The 14327-nt window shown below is 35.8% G+C and overlaps 1 protein-coding gene across 7 annotated transcripts in view; it reads right to left on the reverse strand.

Annotated features, from left to right (window-relative positions):
• NUBPL (NUBP iron-sulfur cluster assembly factor, mitochondrial) overlaps positions 1–14327 on the reverse strand; it is an 86683-nt gene that overhangs the window by 11951 nt on the left and 60405 nt on the right. For all 7 annotated transcript variants that reach the window (XR_012835656.1, XM_075754033.1, XM_075754030.1 and 4 more), the window contains 2 exons: positions 8454–8539; positions 2954–3074 (listed from right to left, as the gene is read on the reverse strand). Coding sequence is in view for 6 of the 7 variants with exons in the window: in XM_075754033.1 (XP_075610148.1) it covers positions 2954–3074; positions 8454–8539 (207 nt within the window). In the remaining variant the exon portion in view is untranslated. The remainder of the gene's footprint in view (positions 1–2953; positions 3075–8453; positions 8540–14327) is intronic.

Here is a 14327-nt window from a genome sequence, read left to right on the forward strand (position 1 = left end):
TTAAGAGATAAAAAAACCAGAATCGAAAGCAAGCAGGAATAGAAACAAAACCCCAAATTGCAAACACAAAAGCTGTGGCTCCATGATTAGCAAGCTGAACCTTTGAGGAACTTCTATTTGTTATTTATGATGATTATAGTCCATTTCCTTCAAATATAGTTGTTTCTTATTTGTTTCAGTCATGAATAAATTTCTTTAGGCATAAAAGTTTGTTCATTTGTTAATTAAAAAAATATTTAGGGAGTCCTTTGAAAGTTTTTTTAAGCTTAAATGTTCTTAATAGAATAATGATAACTTCATAAATCTCCCAGAAGTCGGTTCCTACCATTATTTTATACAGAAACTAATCTTCGCTTTTTTCCCAAGGGGATGTTTTGTTAATGAAAAAAATACTTCTTCGCTATCAGCTTAATAACAATCTCAGAGAATTACAAAAAGAACTGCCCTACTACAAAATGACAGCCTCTCCTTTTCCTCAGACTTACAAAGATGTGCTGGTACTACAGGAGCATACCAGGACTTGTATGAACAAAAGTGCAAGTCAGAAGATAAGGCAAAATGCATTCTTAATTTAAAAAAAAAAAAAAAAAAAACCTTATAAATTAAGCAGAAGCATAAAGACAGCAAAAGCATGCGCACAGCTGTTTGGGTGATAAGCGTTTGAGGAAGAAGAAATTTTTGCACTATTCTTCACTACAGAATGTGATGGGAACTTGCCATTTTTCTGTTTTTCTGATACTAACAATTATTGCTGACTGCAAAGAAAGGGTAAGTGCTGAGAATAATTTGCATTTATTATAGGAAGTAAAAACAAAAATAATTTTAAAAATCTGAGAGTCATTGTTGCTGGTTCTATTAGCAGACACAGTTTAAAAAGTTAGGAAGTGCAAAGGTCAGGATGGACTGTACAGAAATTATCTTAGTATTATGTATATCAATGGTATAGCTTTCCGGTCACAGTTATGGTCATCAAACTTCAAAAAAAAGAAAGTAAAATGGGGGAATTTCAGAGACAGGGAAAGGAACAATCAGCAGCAGAAAGTCTTTCTCACAAACTTTGGCATGCTTTCCTTTAGGGAACAATAAAAAGACAAGACAATCAAAAGTATATGAAATAATGAACTACACTCAAAGGTGTACTGGCAACTGCTCATTGTCTTCTGTCATAAACAAAAATAAAGGAGGTATTCAGTAATATTAAAGGCAGCCAACGCTGAGCAAATAAAAGGAGAATATTTTTATTTCCTGCACATTGTTAGCTTGCAGAATTTGTCAGATGTTATCATGGACACTAAACCCTCGTCAGGTTTCACAAGAGGACTAGGTGCTGAGGTGAACAACCAGAACAGCTACAGGTGTTGCAAAATATAAGCAAAATAAATTTAGAAATGCTAATTTTAAATATATACATTTTATATATATATACACACACACAGAGACACACGAAAAATAAGTTCTCAAGGCTTTTGGGCAGAATTCCAATACAATGGGATAAAACTTCCATTTGGGATAAATTAACGTAAAATCTGTAAGCAGTAATTCTTATAATACCATATGGTATTATTATATAATGATCATCCCTGGAAGGAGAAGCATACTAATCAGATCAAGCACTGTAGTTCTAAATTTAACCCTTGGGGCATTATTCCTAATCTTAGTCTGGTCTTTCAGTGACAGTTTGAAGGTAAACTTCACTCTGTTTTTCTTCATACATCTCATCCATCCCCTGCTAAACCTGTAAATCTCTTGCATCACTCCTAATTAAACACAATCACAATCAGTTCCACCCTCTCAGGGAATAACAAAAACCACCTATGGGACCAATGGCATGGCTCACCATTTGTGCCTGCATATCTAAACGCATGTTTGATTCAACTGCTTGCGGAGGATTTCCATCCATCCACATAACCCAGGGCTGTAGAAGTCCCCTTGGGCTCCGATCACAACTCATTATATATTCAGAAAACTAAAAGATAGCCCAAAAGCATGTCTTTAATTATGTGTTGCCTTGCTATCTTAAGTTTATGTCAGACCTTGATGTTTCTGTGTTGATCTTTCTAAGTGAGCTTCCTGGTTCTTTTTAATGAATTAGCTCTGGAAAATCATTGAGATAATTATAGTAATACATGGAAACACATCATTAGCACATGCAATTATCCCATTTACCAACTTAATTATGCTGTGTTATATTCTGTAAATTTTTTTTTACTGACAGCACAGGTTGAAATATGTCTTTTTAAAATAGCAATGTATATTTTAAAGATCAATGTATATTTTAAGCTTATAGGCATGCCAGATTGTTTAATCATGGCTAATTTTTGTTTTCAATAAAGATAAATTTTCTTTTGAAACAACATTTTGCAATTCAGCATATTCTTTTAATCTCAACACTTAAACACAATCATTGCAATCTGCTTGCTTCCATACAAGAGTCAGGAGATCTTTGTATGGGCATAAAACCAACTGCTTTAAGGGACTGCATTTCAAATTACCGTATTTATTTTAATGTGTAACAACTCGTTTCATTTAAATGAAACAAATGAGAAAATTTCTATCGACATTAATGAACAGAGTTTAGGTCTGTTTTACAAGACCAAATAGAATTCTTAGTTATTTGCAAAAATTTTTGCATGATCAATAACATAATGAATTTCAAGCAATACAGCACATCGATATCAGAACAATTCATGTTCTGGATTGTTTATAAATCAGAAGAGATTTAAGATGCAATTCGAGAATTTTCATATCCAGTCCACATCCCATTTACAAGAATGATCCTGATAAGGAGGAAAAATTGTGATATTCAACTACTTAAGTTATTAGTTCTATTATATCTGAACACTGTCTGAATAGAGAGTAATCTAGGATTATGCAGTTTCATACTTCAGTTAATGCTTCCCTCACGCATGCCATTAAATTTTTCTTTAAAAATAAACCCATTTTATATCCTTACCTAAAATATCCAATCCGAGGGTTTTTGCTAGATGTCTTACACCGTCAGCTCCGAAAATGTGTGTCTCGTGCTTACACTTGGGACACTGGAAAACACTCATATTTTGAACCAGTCCTAAAACCTGTTACAGTAAAAGAAAGGAATGTTTAAACCTGGGATTCAAGTATCAGTAATTCCATTATTCATCTCTGACAATAAAGAGGAGATTATCAACAAAGAATCAACAAAGAGTACTCATTTATAATGGGAAGTAGCAGCAATATCAAACTCATTAACATAATTATCAACTCTTATTAGTTGTCTCAGTTGCACTATCATTTGCACATTACTTCAGGTTTTTCACATTCATACCTCTCAAAGATTAACAAACTTATTTGTAACAAAAAATACCTCTTGTACAGGTCTATCTTTCCAAGAACTCTCCCTGCCAGTATTTCATTTTCGAACTCTGAATACTGGAAGAATTTTCATGTTGTGTCTTATAGCTTTGTAATTTGCAGTTTCAGGAAACACAAAATAAAAACATACCATTACAAGAAATGACACAGACATGCTTTTAGGATATTTTTGTAAGTTATCCTGTATGGAAATGTTTTCAAAAAGAAGCAGATTTGCTATTCTTCTGAAGAGCAGAAACACATTTTAAAGATCAAACAAAAGAAATAATTATGTGAAACTAAGTGGCAAAAAACACAGCATAAAAATCTAATGCACACATATTAGGTATCTTTCTGTTGATGCCAGGTGTTCAACGCCATCCTTGCAAAATATGTCAAATGAAAATTTGCCAAATCATGCACACAAAAATCTTCTTTCACAGTGTACAATAATGCTAATGATAGCGTTGATCTCATTTTATTCACCTAGTAAACAAAACTGTTCATTGAGGCAGAGCAGAATTTCGCAAAAGTGATGAAAACAGCATTCAGGCACTACGGAGTGAAAGCTTCTACCCATCTGCTGATCAACAGAAGATCTGCTTTAAGAGGCTCCATGTTACAATATTTCACTTTAAGATTTATACGTTATCTAGATGTGTCACACACTATAGCCAAGTTTTGAAAATATGAACACATATTTTCAAGTACAAAAACTTATTTTACCTTGTAGCATTTTGTAATTTTAAATTTCCCTGAGCATTCTAGTTTTGTGCTTGAACAAGCTGGCCTAGTTATTAGAGGAGTAACATCCACTATGCTAATGAAGCATATCTAAAAGGATATGCCAGTGTTCAATGCAACCAATAAATATTAAGTATTTAATTAAGAGTGAATGTACAACTTTTGGCACCAAAAGCATGTTATTTACAATATCTTAATAAAAAAAGTCCTTGTATCTAAGCTAAAAATGATCAAAAGATGATCAACTGTTTCTTCTATACCAATATAATGTGTTTCACACTATTTTCTAAGAAGTCTTTATTTATGTAAAACTTTCAGAGGGCTTAAAGCAAGGAACATTTTAAGAAAGAGAAGACAAGAGAAGAGAAAAAAGAGAAGACAAGAGAAGAGAAAAAAGAGAAGACAAGAGAAGAGAAAAAAGAGAAGACAAGAGAAGAGAAAAAAGAGAAAAAAAAAAAGATTACTTGAACACCACTAACTTTCCCCATTTTCTACTGTCTCCCAGGGACTGCCAGAGGAGCAAGGTGAGCAAGTTTCTATTTACTGGGACATTATTACAGGTAATTTTCTCATCCAGTTCTTAAACTGAGAGACATGAAATACTACATGTCCAAGGGTACACAGTGCAGGGATGGTAAAAAGGGCTTTACAGCCACAGCCTTCTATGATGACCTCCGAGCAGGCATTCATCCTGCTCTCCTTAAATTTAAGTCATGGACTTTTCAATGTGTTGGTAAAATGCAGAACATTGGAAGGAGTATCATGTGACAGAAGAAAAATAGTATTTTAACTAAGATACAGGGAAGCCACTTTCTGCAGCACAGGAAAAAAAGAGAACTTGACATTTATACTTTAAATGAATTAATTAATCTTCAGGTATCTTGGGGTTTGAACTTTCTGTTCTCATCAAAGTAGTCATACAACATTTACGATTCAGCAAATTCACAATCAAAAAAAAAGTTATGTAGTCTACTATTGTTCTGTGAATAGTTAAGGACTATTACAGCTGTTATGTTAATTCTTTGAAACCTAGAACTAAGAAGTCCTTCTGCCACAGTTAATGCAAATGCTGAGATACAGCTGTATCCCCAATGCTGTATCAGTTTTAGAGGTCTTATTCACTGTCCTTTTTTGTTCTCATTTCAACAAATCTTACTAAAAGCAAATGACATTTCAGCATTACACAATAATTTCTATTTTTTTCAGTGTTGTTCCTATCTGTCAGCCAATAAGTAGTTCATATTTATTAATGTATAAATTATTCTTCTGGAATACGAAGAGATTTTTTTGAATATTAAGTTTCCAATTATAAACACCCAGTTTAATATAGAATCTGTGCAAACATACACAACTGTAGCGCTGAAGTGTATTTTTAACATGCATATTTCTGCAGATATATTTACAAAAGGAAGAGAGTTCACTATGATCTTCAGAGCTTTTAAATCTACAGACAAAGTAATAGGTCTTGTTAATGAAGTCAGTAATAACTCTCATTTCCCTGCTCAAATAATAGATCTGGAATAGCTTCAAAGCAGCTGTTACTGTCTACACAAACTATCCCATAAGTATGTGTCAATCCTATTTTAGTTCTTAGTCAGCTCCTTTCCCTGTATACTTCTCAGCAAACTTGGCTCAGCACGACATGATAACTAGTATGATGAGATGCACCGCAACACAGGAGCTAACCTACAGTAGCAGAGGGGAGTTATAATGCACAGAACTGAATTTCATTTAGTCGAATCGTTAGTTTAAATGGTGAAGTGACACCTATCAAGAAATAACAGGAAATTAAGAAACCTTTCATTATGAATTATCTGCACACACACACGGTTTCTGAATGTTTACATATTTCTTATGCTCAATTAAACTTTTGGTTACACAACAAATCATGCCGAACTCCAAATATACTTTCTAAGTTAAAGAAAATACAGTGAGAAAATGAAAATTCCTGAGAAACCCACTTAAGTCGTTCACTGTACTTAAGGATGGATGGCGCTGAGGTCCGACTCCAGCCTGATGGGGACTGACATGATCAGGGTTACAGGTGTGCAGTCTGCCATCAACTTCCTATGTAACCATCAGTCAGTCACTTGATGTTTCAGTGCTTCAAGTAAATGTGCACAATAGTATTTCTGTCTTCCTACCTTTCCTCTTATAATGAGCAATTTTTGGCTCTAACTTCTGTTCCCAATATGAAGCCACAATCTCAGCTGGGTACTCTGAATGCTACAGAAATACCAGTAAGTACAGAGCCAAATAAACAATTTTAGTACAACTTAGAAGGAAATACATAGCTGAGTTTACACAAGCCTATAAAATCCACCACATAACCTTCCAATTCAAGGAAACTACCAGAAAAGTTGCATATTTAACTAAAACCCTGTCATCTTCTTTCAGGGATATGATTGATAAGATAAACCATACTGAACTGAACTCAACTTCAGCAGGTGTAAATAGGCATTTTTTCCATAAATACTCAAACTTACTCCCTTTTTTGAGTCACCTGCCCAGAGCAAGCCTCTGGGATGCAGGAAAACGATGGCCGAATTCATATAACAGGCAAGAATCTTGAAAATTGTTGTGATAGGAGTCAGCAACACTTTGCAAACTCCTTCCTTACCAGGTTTGCTTCACTGCACAAGAGATGGCACTCCTCTTCCAATGCCTACATCCTAAGACTGAAAATAAGACTCTTGCATTGTAATCCTGGTCCTAACGCTGAAGCTCATTGCCAGCTTTTCATCAGTTCCTTCAGTCACTCATTTCAATGCAGTAAAGGACAAACAGACAACATTAACAATTGTGACTTTACTGTGGTAATACTACGTATGACATTTGAGGCTTTGGTAACTAATGACTGTGGGGGTGGGGGGACGGTGGTATATGTATGCCCATATGTACAAGGAGAGACTCCGGTTCATTAAATATAAACAAGCATACTCAAAGACTCAGAGCTCAGTAACCTATAGACTCTCTGCTTCTTTGAAAAGTAGACGCTTTGCAAGTGCTTTTTTTAAAGATTATAGATTTTAAAGATTCGATTTATAAAGATCAGTCAATTATATAATCAGGACACGCAATTTTAGCACAGTTCCACACACTCTATGCCTTTGAACAAAACAGACTTAGAAAATAATCCTAGTAATTTCTCATTAAATCAAAAGGAAAATTCAACAAAGTCCTAACTTGAACACAATTTTACTTGAAGAAAATAATTCTGCACAATTTTAGCAAACCCAAACATAAAATCAAACCAAAACATTCCAAATATTGTTATTCTTCTGTTACATATGTTTGGGTTTCTAGTAGCAAATGATAAATGCTACTATACTTTCATTTTGGTGCAAATATGCTTACAGAAGAGTTAACTAAGGAATTTATCAATGTATTTCTTTTGTTAAGCTATTCTGTAAATTAAAACAAAAAGGGAAAGCAGTCGCTTCAAGGTTTCTGTTGCATTTTTTAAATTAACAAAGCTCTAGCTATGAAAGTAATTTCCTTTCTTAATAATGAGTAGAAGTGACCTTCACACAGGTAAGCAAGAAAACATCTTTTTTGAAGTATAGTAAATGAGGTTTTTTTTCTTTACTGTTTAAGATAAAGAAGCATTTCAGTTCATATTTTCTCATCAACTGCACATTTCAAATGAAAAATGAATCTCTTCATGAACATACTCTACAGTATAACGTTCAGTTACTTAGCAACTTGTAGCACACAGAAAATACTGAGTCAAAGATGTCACCCTGTTTAATATCTTCTCCCAATCCATATGAATATTGTGGATATTTTTAAATTTTGCATTTCTCAAACAAGCACACTACCATGTAAGCTATAAACCTCATGAAAAACAAAGTGATATAGACAGCCTTCTACTTGGCATGACAGTCATGGAGACCTTCAAATGGCAAAGTGACAATTAGGTACATTTGTATCTCTCCAAAAACTTAAATTTGCTTCTTAAAATGTACCCATGTATGATTTTTCCACATTTCAAGAAATTTTAGATTTTAAGCACCAATACAGACAGTGCTGAAGAGGACACATAATGAGTATGTAGTAAGACAGTACAATTGAAAAGCACACGTTACTTTAAGATACTCTGTTTAGCAGTCTGATCTATTCCAGGTGATTAAACAAACAGATTTAAATGAAATCAAGTACTATTATGACCTCGGCCTTAGAAAATTCTTTCCTTTCTGTTAAAGCAAGCCTCTGATACAGATATAAGATGGATTCCAATCTTTTCTTTTTAACAAGAATTTATGAAATTCAAGTGATTACTGAATGGTTTGTTTACCTATTGCAGTATATGATTTTTTTAAATTTTTTTTTACATTTTGGAAAAACAGTCTACTGGTATTTTTAATGTAGAGGCTTACAGGTACATGGACTTTTCTAAACATTTCAGCTCCTTTGCGTGCATCCAATAAAGCCACATCTTGTGGAGTGGAGATGATCACAGCTCCTGGGAAAAGAAAACATGAAATACCAATAAAATGTGTATTATTAATTATACTGTTAAATATTTTGACTATTTAGTATGTGCTAGTAAATTCAAAGTAGTCACACACTTATATGTTGGGGGTTTTTTAATCTAAGGAAGGAAATGATGCTTAGCTGTTTTCTTATGCAATGACCAAAATCACCGAGATATGACATGGAGTGACAGAAATAATTTAGATATTTTCATCATAGGTTTTTCTGTGTAGAAACCACTTATATTTTCTAAATGAGAAAACCGATCTAGCTGTCTTATGATCGTGGATAGAAGACAACATGGTCCACATGCTGACAGGTTGCAGAGGCGGTACTCTGGGAATATCTATACAGTAACTGTCTCATGCCATAATTAGGTTTGAAAGCTTTTGATTTAACAATAAGCCTTGTCCTAAAAATCAAGAGGCAGCTGCCTGTAATCAGACTGTTGCTTTCTGAACCTGCTACACTTTCTGATACAAGTGTTGACAGGCACAATCTTGAAACATGTTACGCTAGACACACCACCAGTGTGTTTGTATGAATGATACCACAAAATCAGAGACCAACGCATGCACACTTGCACTAGGTTTGAAAAAAGTATAGTATTGCTCACTGTTCAGACATGGCTCCAGGTTACCTGATAATTAGTACTCCCAAGAGTTATTAAAACACATGAAACAGCTAGAGCTCTTTGTCAAAGGTTAGATTCTAAAGTAAGCCTGCAGGTTACCATCCTATACTATCTTATATTACTTCTTGATCAATACAGCCTGCAAAACCAATATAGACATTATAATATTCCATATCACAAAGAGCATCTTTTTGCGTATGCTATGGGGTTTTAAATATTACTTCTTCGAAATTTGCATCAAGAATCTGCTTTTGCTCGTCCCTATTTTAGAAAAATGCAATGTAAAAGAAGACATTACTGGTCAATTGATTAGCTCTGGTTTCACAGTGACCATCCAGTCTCCACAGTATCTGTTATAAAAACATCTCTGCAGAGTCACGATAAGCCAACCTCACACAAGAAATTTATGCCAAACTTCACACTAATAGCAATTGCAACAGACAATTTTAGATGCACAAGACTGAGTTTCCTACTTAGCCTGCACACGGCAAAGGACGAGGTGGGTAGATTTCCAGAGGAACACAACGCTGGCATCGCCAGCACGGGCCAGAGCACCCGGAGCCTTGGCTTCCCGAGAACATTCCCGGCTCTGGCATCACTGGTACAGGGAGTCCTGCCCCTCACAGCTGCCCCACGCTGGACACCGGCTGCTGGGTGGCATCTTGCCTGCCTGAGAGCCAGCCATTTCCAAACACCGTCTGACAGCGCGTTCGAATGTTTTCAACCAGCATTCTTAACCTCTAATCTGTGAAAGAAAAATACAATCTGGCACCTCGCTCTTGAAAAGCTGCCAATCTCTGCCTTACATAATATTAGACACAAGTCCAAAAACTGAACGGCGTATGTAAGGTACTAAGCAAATGCAATTTCCCTATTGTTCACTCAAACTCTGGCATCCGAGTAATTTGCTATTTTTCCCAAGCCAACCTGCTTCCAATGGCATCGCAAAGAATAAAGTGGAAGCCTTTTCGTTACATCCAAGTCACCTTAGCTCCTCATTCCACTGAAGTGCAGGGTTACACTTTACAGCTGACATTGAAATGTAAGGCTAATTCCACAAAATGAATGCACAGTCCACAAATAAGTAATTTAGACACAATGTCCTCAAGTTTTCTGCATATTTGTAAAATAAAGATCTTTCAATACTTGGACAAAATGCTTATTACGGCTTTCTTTTCAAACAAAATTGGAAATTGGTGCCTTATGTGTATACACGCATGTTAGTTGCTTCACACTTTTGTTCACACTCTTCTCTGAGGATGCTGGCTCAGCATTCCCTGGATCTGGATTTCAGGTAGAAGCTAATATGCAGTCAACAAAACTGAAGTCTACATTTTCTGGTCCATTATTAAATTTTTTAAGAATCCAATAATTGGCATGGTATGAAGGACAGAGGCTACGCATAATGAAAACACCCACTAGAACCACAAGCAGCTTATCCGAGGATATTTTTGACTAACAAATTCTGTTGCTAGAGAACTTCACCCAAAGGGAAAAAGCTAAAATGCCAAAAAGACCCAGCGGCACATTGCAGAGTTTAGGCTGCCACAGACACCAACTCCCTGTAGGAAAAGCTCTGACTTCTGAAATACATGAGTTAAAATTATGCTCATGGACAACTTGCATGGCTTTTCCCACAGAATGAATGCCAAAATGCTCAAGAAGCTGCTGCTGAGGTTGTAATAGATGTGTTTCTCCTATTTTCCTCTTCACTCTGAGCTGGATTAGAGACAAAATTTATTCACAGACAGCTTGTACCGAATTATACCTACACCCTTTAAAATAAGTATCTTTCCTCTTTCTTTGGTACAATTGCTAGTCCAGCAAACCAAACCTGAAGTTCAAGAATTCAAATTATTAGCAGCATTATTTCCTTCACTAGCAACTGAATATGGCAAATGAGACTTTTCACAGCGCTCCCCTCCCTGAATAAGTTTGCATCTGTTTAGTTCAGAAAGTGATTCAAATGATGAGCAAGAAAGAACACAGCCCACACTTTGCTAACTTGGCTCTACATGGTTAACAGGAATATCAAACAGTAAAGAGTCATTTTGATCAATAAAATAATGAAATATGACTGAATTCATGCACACAGCACGTCTTGAAGCACTATGTGCAATGTTTACACAAGCGTCTGTCTGAATGAGGCAAACTAATGCTGACAAATTGAACGGAGAAGTTGCAGAAACTATAATGCTATCACAGTGCACATTAAAATATACTACAAATTCTATGTTTGCAGTTGTGCGCAGAAGAATAATTTCTGTGCCTTGAGCATACTAAGGATATCTACGTTGAGCACATTTTGGTTTAACTGACATATCTACTTAATTCATGCATTCCATTTATTTTTGTAACTTCACCATATTTCAGTTGACAAAAAGCTGATGCATGCTGCATTAGTAAAAACTATGCTAACAATATTTTTAATCCTTAGCATGCATAATATATAAAGACAGAACTAACAGTAGCCTGTAACACTGATGTCTGCCTTTCTTTTTTAACCCCAGGTACTTAATCCTTGGTAAAAGTAAGGTGTGCCTACAGCAGCACATTAGTACTCGCCCTGCTGGTGGACTGGTGTTCAGCATATTACGAGCGCTGAAACAGCCTGTAATTTCCATGTACAGAAAATACCACCTATGTTCACTGCATCATTAAGTTTTACTCTGGGTTGTAAACCCAGATGCTCTGGGTTACTAGGCATAAAGTGGAATCTCTCCAAGCCTTAGCTATAGTCAATCTGTACCCAAGTGAAGAACAGGTAGGTCTAAAAAGCAGCTGATAAGCAGCAGTTTAGAAGGTCAACCTTAGGATGAGAAGGATCTCTCTCTAACATATTCTTTTTTTGCCTCCAGTGTCTTCAAAGGTAGACTCAAGAGCCAGGCTACATGCATCTCACCCAGACAGATGACTAAGGACCCACACACAAGTATTAGACTGTGGCTTGCATCACCCTGATTCTTACTAACTTAGCAAATAATGCCACCCCAAAACCCGTGAAGTATAACTGACCAGAAAGACTGACAAACAGAGTTCTGGAGGAGAAAGACACAGAAAAATACATTGTATTTTTTTAATAATTGCATTTGCTGACTGCCAGGCATCGAACACTCTTGCAAGGAACCACACTCACACCTCGATGCAGCTGTGGATGGCCTGATCTGACCACACCACTCATGCACTTTTTCTACTTTTTCCACTGCAGCAATTTCAAAACTTCTAGGTGATTCTTTCAGATTGTAAATAGCTTGGTGAATCTGAATCTTCTCCACTGTGGATCTCCTCAGAGTCCTTCTCACATTCTGTTAAATTTCTGGTTACTTCATAGGTGAAAGGTGCCTGTAATTACAGATACAGTTTGCACTTGAAGATGCAGAACAAGGTCTTGCAAGAACAAAGACTTCTGTCGTCTGCTAGAATTTCAGCTGGTGATGATTACAGACACATTAACATTAAAAAATGTCCATCTCCTTGGATAAACCTCATAAAGAAGATCCTTCATCTTTTGTGTGTGACATCTCATTACAACTAGCAACTCAAAAGAATCACTATTGTGATTTTCCCTTGAGGGATCCTTACTTGAGACTCATGACATAGCTCAGACCTGTCCCAAAGGCTGGATCCTGGTTGTGTCACACCTCCAGCCTGCTCCTACCTTCTTCTTGAAGGAATCTTTGAACAACTGCTTAAACAGTCTATGTTTCCAACAGCCATATGTCCTCTTCCGCCCACAAACTAGTGGGTAATTAGAGACTAGTGCCCTACTGCCATGCGCACATGAAAAGAGAACATAAATCTTAGAGTAAGCTTCTTTCTCCTGGCAAGAGGAACTGTCAGTGAAACTACTGAGCAGAGGAATATCACAAGCTGGGTAAAGCCATCACCCTGAAGTTGCCCTCATCTAACTGATCAGTAAGTATTATAATATCCATTTCACATGGAGAAAGACGCGGAAAGACAGTTCTCACAGTGTTAAAATGGCTGGGTTTGGTCGTGGCAAACTGAATACATGTGTCACATTAATGCAATTTATGATGCAATATTTATTTAGCAAAGCGAAAGTACTGAAAACATTTGTAATAACATCTGTGAACAAGCATTATTTACAAAGTATAGTTATAAAATAAAAAGCTACTCCCTGACAAACACTGCCACTTTCCACTTTTCCTTAGCTATCTGAATTAGCATTTTTCTGCTCTATTCCATTCCACCTCCTGCTTTCAAGGGCATTTACCAATCATGTCCAGATTATAATGAGCATTGTACTAGGCAAGAGTAAAGTCCAAATACTCTCTTTTAACAAAGGAATATGATTTTTTTTAAATAAAAGGTCCTAATCCAAAGAGGAGAACTAGGTAAAAGAGTGATTCTACTACATAAAAAAAGACAACACAGGCTACTTCAATCACCTCCAAGAACCATTCTGGTTTTTACTTTTTCCCCCCAGAGGTGGGGTGGTAAGGGGCATATTTAAACATTTATTTTTTCATAAGAAATAGCTAGAGGAGAGAATGCAGTACCGTTATTCATATGGATTTCTCTCATCTTTTGCAATTGTCAGTTGAAGACTATGCTCGCTTATTCTTCCTATTCAGAATAATTGGTCTAAAAAAACCTAGGCAAGTGCAGCTAATCTAGTACTTAACATACACTTAGCCACTGTTGCCAGACCTCAGAGAACCTCAGTTTTCAAAGCCTTCATACTTCACAGCTTTTTTCCCCAATACCTGGAAACTATTTTTCAGGAATGATAAAATTTAAAGAACTTGCACTGAATATACTATCGCTTCAGCTTGGACAGGCAATGTGTGTTAAATCAATCTCCATGAGCCAAAAGTTAAATTTAAATTTATATTGAAACAGTGTGAGGCATTAATGTGTAAACTCATACTGTATTTTGGTCTCTAAATTAAGTTTATAGAGTCTACTGAGTCTGACACTTCATAATGAAGTATCAGGAGTCTCCAAAGATAAGATAACCCTGATGATAATTTGCATTTGTCAACTACATTCTTTTTCTGACATCAGAAGCAAACTATTTCAGCAAACAAATTATATTTGGATGAATACAAAGAACTATTTTAAAAGCCCCACTGGTGTGACTAAGGTTTTTTTTTTTTGTTTTCAATCTATCCTAAAC

This window comes from Balearica regulorum, chromosome 5, assembly GCF_011004875.1.
Source record: "Balearica regulorum gibbericeps isolate bBalReg1 chromosome 5, bBalReg1.pri, whole genome shotgun sequence".
NCBI classification, from domain to species: Eukaryota; Metazoa; Chordata; class Aves; order Gruiformes; family Gruidae; genus Balearica; species Balearica regulorum.